Source organism: Physeter macrocephalus, chromosome 9 (genome assembly GCF_002837175.3).
Source record: "Physeter macrocephalus isolate SW-GA chromosome 9, ASM283717v5, whole genome shotgun sequence".
Taxonomy (NCBI): Eukaryota; Metazoa; Chordata; class Mammalia; order Artiodactyla; family Physeteridae; genus Physeter; species Physeter macrocephalus.
This window is the reverse complement of record NC_041222.1, coordinates 5184687-5191947: the sequence shown is the minus strand read 5'-3', so window position 1 is coordinate 5191947 and position 7261 is coordinate 5184687. Positions and strand designations below refer to the sequence as shown.

The window sequence follows — 7261 nt, the reverse complement described above, 5'->3', positions numbered from 1 at the left end:
ATCTTCCCGGCGCAGACTCCCTTCCCCGAGTTTTGGCTGGGCCAAAACTGCCCGGGCGGCACGAATAGAGTTGCGGAGCTTCCGGGCAGCGCGCGCTCGGGGGCTGCCAAGCCTCGCGAGAGCTGGGCTGACTAGGGTCGCTGGTGGTTACGGGGCTGCGTCGCGGCGTCATGTTGTGCGCTGCTCAGTTGGTCCTGCAGTCCGAGTCTCCGGTTGGTTTGCTTCTGTCCCACTGAGAGCGAAGGCTGGGTAAATGTCTGGCAAGTGGAGTGGTGAGAATGAGGACCAGCCGAAGGTTGAACGGCCTTGGGGGCGGCCCCCTGGCTCTAAAACCAGGCTCTCGGCAGCGGGTATGATGGACGCCGCTGCGGCTTGGGCAGGGGCTTAGGCCTCCCGGGGCGGGGCGGGGCGGAGGCGTTGGGAATCCTGCTCCCGGGCCAGACACGTATTAAGAGGAGGCGGAGGGTCATGTCTTTGGAAGACGAGATGAAAATTCTCGAGAAGCTGGAAGAAGGGTTTGCGCACCCTTAAGCAAAACGAGGAGGCGGTCAGGACCAGCATGGAGAGTGTTTCTCCCGTCTGCTCCTAGGTGCTGTGCATTCCTCAGGAAGTAAACATCGAGAAGATGGAGACGAATTAATCTTTGGGGTCTAGGATTAGACCAAAGGAGAAGGGGGCAGCCTCCGACGCTGAAGGCCATCTGCAGCCAGGCCAAATGGGTTTACATGCAACTGGTGGAAGCCACTGGCAAGGGCAACCCAGAGAAGTTTCATGCGAGCAAGGGATGGTTGGAGAAGTTTAGAAATCGCTATAGGCTTCTGAATTCGAGGTTGATAGGGGAGGAAAAACTGTTAAATACCCAGTTGGCACCCAAGTATTCCAAACAACTCCAGAATCTGATCAGAGTTAATGGCTTTGTACCTCAGCAGGTCTTCACCGCCAAGCAGATGAGCCTGTTTTTTGGAAGTGCTTGCCTTCGCGTACTTTTGGGGAAAAAGACAAAATTCCGGAAAGCTTAGAGGAAGCTAAGGACCGGATTTCTTTCATTTTTTGTGCCAGTGCCGCAGGTGACAAAACCATTGCTGCTTTATGAGGCAGCACCTGTTTTATGGAAAACAATGTAAAACGCCTTCCTATTTTCCGGCGATCACTAACAGTATCATTAACAGCTGCCCGCATTTTGGATTGGCTTCGTAATTGTTTTATTCGTTGAACCTGGAGTTATTTAACAGAAAAAAATCTTGCCTTCAGAGTGTTGCTGTTTTGGGACAGAGGTCTCAGTCACCCAGACTCCATTCTTTGCTCATCCCAATGATGATACTGTGTTTCTCCATCTGGAGGGCAGTAGCTGTCTTAAGCCCTTGGATCAGGGTATAATTGAAGCATTCGGGAGGTAATACACCAAGCATATATTTGACTACTTTGCCGACTTTTTGAAAAAAACCCTTGCCTCACTTTGAAAGAAACATGGCAACAGTACAACTTTGCTGATGCTTTGGTAGTAATAAAAGAGGTGATGGATGGTATAAAAACCAGCCTCTCTTAATAAAGCCTGGTGGAACCTTTGGGATAATGTTGTGAATGATTATGCATGTTTCACTAGAGCTAATGAAGAAGTTGAAAAAAATCATAGAGTCTGGAAATGGATGGGCTTTAAATTCATCTATATTGATGAAAGTGAAATTAATAAGATACTTAAGTTTCAAGCTTTGGCAATAACAGAGAGTCTATATCTGTAGATGAGGAAGAAGGCAAATCTCTGGAACCAGAGTTGAACCTAAGGAAACAATTCTGTCTTACACCAGGTGTCAGACCTCATTGAAGCTGCAATTGATATGGGTTCTTTACTGGATTGAAGTTTGGCCTTTAAAAAAGACTTCAATAAATTGTTGTATACCTATAAAGAGGCCCAAAAGAACCTTCAAAATAAAGCAAAGGAGATGAAGAAAGAGAAGGAAGACACAAAGAGGAAGTAGTGTGGGTGAAAGAGATGGGTACAGAATCTGACTCTGAAGAGGATTCTGAGTCCATATCTGAATCCAGTAAGGAGGAGGAGAGAAAGAGGGTAAGAAGCCTCCAGAAGAACAGCTTATAATCTCAGGCAGTGGCACTGAGGCTCTTACCAGATCTGAAGAATCTGCCAAGGCCATAAATGCAGAATTGGACTTTTGGAATCTAACCTTAGAATTGAATCTGAAGAGAGTAGAAGTGCCTGATTGAAGTAAGAAGAGAATCCAGAAGCGGTTTCTTCCAAATAACAGTTCATCTCTTGCCATCCTTCCCCTGCTGCCCCAGCATCGCCTTCATCATGACCATCCTTATAATCAGCAAATCAACAAACATTTATTGAGCATGATCTCTGTGGGATTCTGTGCTAAACTCTGGGACATCATCTCAGGATCTAAGGTAAAATGGTCATTAACCGTGGCCTTTCTTATTAATGTAATAGATTTAAAAGATCATAGCCTTGATTTATTTTAGTGGACTTTGAATATAAAGGGGTTTTTTTTAGGATCACTCAGCCTCATTTTCTCTAAACCTATTTTTTTCACACACGCTAAGTTTTTCGATCACAAATGGAGATTTTCTGAGTTAACCTTGTTTGGTAGTTGACGTGAGACTACTTGCTCATGAAACGCTGACATGGTCTTACATTTTATAAAGCACTCATATTAATCTTCTCTGTTAATCCTCACTTTAGACCTATGAAGGAAGTATTAGCCCTTCCTTTACCAAAAAAACCCCAAAAAGCTCAGAGAGGTTAAGTTATTTGCCTGAGTCCTCATAGCTATTGATGTAAATGATAGGACTAGGGCTACAGCTGACTTTGTTAGACACTTTGCCAGGAAGTGTATCAGGCCTTTAAAAATTTATAGTCCCAAGGAATGAGACAGACAGGTAAACAGGTAATTAAAATAAACACAGAGGCTGTGAACTGGCAGGCTGCAGGCCAATTTAGCTAACAGGTGTGTTTTGTTTCGTATGCCCAGTTTAAAACAATTTTGAATTGGTTTTCAGCATTTCCCCCCTCCTTTGTTTAAGGTGCTATTTACATACAACACAATTCACTAATTTAAGTGTATAGTTTGTTGAATTTTTTAATGTTTGTGTAACCACTGGCACAGTCAAGCTTATAGAATAGTTTCCTTGGCTTAAAATTTACTTATGGCCTTGTGTATTCAATTTCTTCCCCTGAAGTGTCGTCATTTAAAAATTAAGATATTTCACATTAAAAAGCTGGATTAAAAAATTGGAAACCCTGACAACAGTGGACTCTGCATCCCCAAAGGGCAACTGTCAGTCCTTAGCTTGCTGCTTTTAAAGATTTGTTTAATAGTTGATGTTAAATGCTGCAACGGAAGTGTGGACAAAGGGCCTTAGGGGAAAGAGAGGACTGTGGGGTTAACCTTGGGAAAGACTGCACAGAGCAGCTGGCCTGGAAAGACAAGTGAGTTCATAGGAGAGCAGTTGGGAGCGAGTGTGCGCTCTAAGCCGGAGAGGATTAGAAGGGAGATCCTAGGAGGAGGGAGTGATGGGTGGGGGGACAGGGAAGGGAAGGCAGCCATGTGTGTGCTTCATTTATTTGGGTTCTTTTGGTGGGATGGTCCTCGACAGCGGTCCCCAACTTTTTTGGCACCAGGGACCGTTTTCGTGGAAGACAGTTTTTCCAAGGATGGGGGGAGGGGGATTGTTTCGGGATGATTAAAGCGCATTCCATTTACCGTGCGCTTTATTTCTATTATTATTATATCAGCTCCACCTCAGATCATCAGGCATTAGATCCCGGGGGTTGGGGACCCCTGCTAAGTGGAAGAGTTTTGTGTATGTGTATTTGTGTTTGGGCTGACAATTTTATATATCTATACATCAGCTCCACCTCAGATCATCAGGCATTAGATCCCGGGGGTTGGGGACCCCTGCTAAGTGGAAGAGTTTTGTGTATGTGTATTTGTGTTTGGGCTGACAATTTTATATATCTAAGAAACTTAGGTCTTTTAATCAGTACATCTCTGGGGATTTTATGGTTTTTTTGTATGTGTATGTTAGAATGGGAAGGGAAAATTAGTATTTTTACTTTTGCAGGGGTTGGAGGTTTGCATATGGTGCTTGGGTTGTATGTTTCCAGTAGAGTTGCCCAGTGAAAAATTACTCCCTCTTTCCCCGCCCCCTCCACTATCTCCTTCCGGCCAGCCTGGCTGGGACCTGGCTGGGTAGTGGGGCAGGCAGCAGGTGGTAAGGGGAGAGGGCAGTTCAGGCCCTTCGTGCCCGCCCATCAGCCAGCAACTCGGCCTCAGGCCACAGTTCCAATAGGCTGTGCTGCTAAATTACCAGCGACGCCATGGACAGGCTGGGCTCACTGTGCCCTTTGCCAGGCTACCCGCGGCCCTCTGTCCTTTTATGCCTCTTGGTGAGTGTTCCACGCTACAGTGCTATGAACCCTCTCACCTCTAAACCTCCAACCTGGGGATTGAGGGAAGAACGTGCATTTCTCTTTTACTCTTCCTGGGATTTTGAGCTGGGGGCGGGCAGGTAGTGGGTGGACGGTAAAATCCTTGGAGGCACCACCGTGTGTCTTGGAGATAGTGGTGTGAATGTGAAGATTACCAGCACCTCTTTATGCCCTGCCTTGTGAGGGGGAGTGACTGGGCTGTATTTCACTGCCAGGGTCCTTGGGGTGGTGAGGGGTGTCTGCTGGTGAGTTCTCATGTAAGGGTCACATGATAGGTTCTTTCCCTCTTTCCAGTGCAGTTACCATCTCATTTTTCTGGGGGCTTTGTTTTCCCATCTCTGAAGTATTTTAAAATGTTAAGGTTGGCAGTGGCTATGGAGTCCCCTACAGTGGTGCTGGTGGTCGCAGTGGGGGGGGGTGCTGAGTGGGGTGGGGTGCGGGGGTGGTGGAAGGGAGAGCTGTGTGGGAGGGCCACAAGCCTAGGGGTCTAGCCCAGCTCTGCTGCTCACTTTTTGGTGATTTCTTCCCCTCTCTGGCCCTTAATTAACTGGCACAAATCAGTGGCTCAACATTTTGGGGACATTTCTTGATTTCGTGTGTGTGTGTGTGTTTGTGTGTGAGTGCAAGTCTGGATTTGCACCCAAGGAAAGTGTATAAACACAATGTCAATTTCAGAGTATTCACAGATTCCTTAAAACTAGATGGATTACAAATTTAGAACCACTGGGTGGTTTCTGAGGCCCCTTCTGCCTTAATACAGATGGTAAAGTCAACCATAATCTCTTAAAGGCTAGGCAAATACTGCAGGACGAAAAAAGAATGAAATAATTGAAAGGGTACCTAAAATATTTTAAACGAATGTAAAATTTAAAAAGGTATATAGTAAAGACATAAATGCTATAAACTTACAGTAAATCTTTTCCCGTTATAATGTTTCTATTAGGGAATATGGTGATGTGTGTATTTTGCATTCATATAATACCACTTTCTAATATACTGTAGTCCACTTTCGGTTCCAAACCGACCTTTCATGCTTCTGATTCTTTGCTGATATGGTCCACAAACATTTCTCAAGCCCATACTCCTTGTCAGGGGGTTATAAAGTGCTGGGGATACAAAAATGTCTGAGGCCAAAGAGCTCACATCCAATGAGGGAGACATATGTAAACAACTGTCTGTATTTCAGTGTGATTGATGGTACAGTAGAAGGATGTTTAGCAGCAGTCCTGACCTCTACCCACTAGATGCCAATGGCATCTCCTCCCCAGTCATGACAATCAAAATTGTCCGTAGATGTTGCCAGATGTCCCCTGGGGGTGGAAATTGCCCCAAGTTGAGAGACGCTGGATTAAGTGAAGCTGAAATAAGCCCACTGTATCAATTCCTAGTCGTGCTCCTTGCAGTTCAGAGAGCCCAGAAAAGGAGGCAGGAGTCTTGGATTTAAGTCTTGCTTCTGTCACAGAATTTCTGTATGTTCTGCCTCTAACATTATCTGTTAAATGAAGGGTTATCTTAGATAATACCCGAAGGCTCAAAGTACCTGTTAGTATTTTTTGACTATGAGTTCATACAAGAGTTTCAATACATTTTAGGTGAGTTTATAGTTAATCCTATTAGCTCTGTGTTACACTGATAACTGCTGGCTGAAATGCCCTAGATCTTCCTTAGGAATGGTTTTTTTGGTTGAGGGACAGACCATTACTCCTTTGTTTAGAGTCTGTACAGGAAGCCACCTTAGAGTCATGTAGTTGACCCCTTACAGTTTTTTAGTTTGTCCGATTCTCTGCCAGAAGCTCTGTGGGTGACCCCAAAGCCCTACTTACTTCACAAGGCTATTTTGTCTCAATATCAACATCTCGTTGGTGTACTAATTCACCAGTCTACAAGTTATTTCTTGAGAACCTGCTGTGTGCCGTGAACTGTCCTGGGGACACAGTGATGAGCAAACCACAGTCCCTTCCTTTATTGGGTTAGTGATTATATATTGTTTTTCCTATCTTGTTTGAACCCATGGCAACTCTGAGGCAGGCAGCACAGATGTCATAATCTCCAATTTCTAGATAACATTTATAGAAGGCAAAGGAAGTAACTTGTTGAAGACCACAGGCAGCAGTACTGGCACTAGGATTTAAATCCTGCTCTTTAGTGCCTTAATTTTTTTCCTATATAATCTAATTGAGTTGTCACCAAAAGCTTCATTGAAAAGCCTCGTTCTTTTTCTTTCTTGTGTGGTCACTGGTTCAGTTCAGAGGACTAGTGTGTTGGATTGGAGGTGTTGGTGGAGGTAGTGAGAGGGAATGAGAAACCCACCCCAGACAGGCTTCTAGTCAAACTGAAGCTAAAGACATAAAAACGCTACTCAGGCCCTGCCAAGAAGTAGGAGCCAGGCAGGGCCGGGCAATAACGTAGGAGTGGGAGAACAGAGGTTTATTTGAGCGAGATGTGAGCCCCGAGCTGGGAAGCAGGAGAAGCACGCTCTTGTTCAGTCTTGCCTGAGTCACAGTGGGACTCCTTGCAAGTTGCCTCTATCCCTATTAATGACTCCTTTGTATCCCCCCAGCAAAGAACCCTGGAATAGAAGATGTCCTCCAGTTCTTTTCATTTCCTCTTATTTTAAAAGTTTGTCATTAAAAGAGCAAGAAAAATTATATCTTGACTGTCTTTTCCTCTCACGGTGTCACTGCCATTTTCTTAGCTCAAGATCTTAATGTCTTTTTCCTGGAACATTGTAATGGCCCCTTTTTTTTTTTTTTTTTTTTTTTTTTTTTTTTTTTTTTTTTTTTGCGGGACGCGGGCCTCTCACTGTTGTGG

General features: G+C 44.7%; 1 protein-coding gene across 7 annotated transcripts in view; it reads left to right on the top strand.

The window, feature by feature from the left end:
• The first annotated feature begins 19 nt into the window (after nucleotides 1-19).
• The window catches only part of LOC102980137 (protein CutA homolog), a 24908-nt gene continuing 17666 nt past the window's right edge, over nucleotides 20-7261 (top strand). For 2 of the 7 annotated variants that reach the window (XM_055087001.1, XM_055087000.1), the window contains exon 1: nucleotides 256-350. In XM_055087001.1, coding sequence (XP_054942976.1) covers nucleotides 279-350 — 72 coding nt within the window. In that variant the 5' untranslated portion in view covers nucleotides 256-278. The other 5 variants (XM_055087004.1, XM_055087003.1, XM_055087005.1 and 2 more) reach the window with 5 other exon arrangements.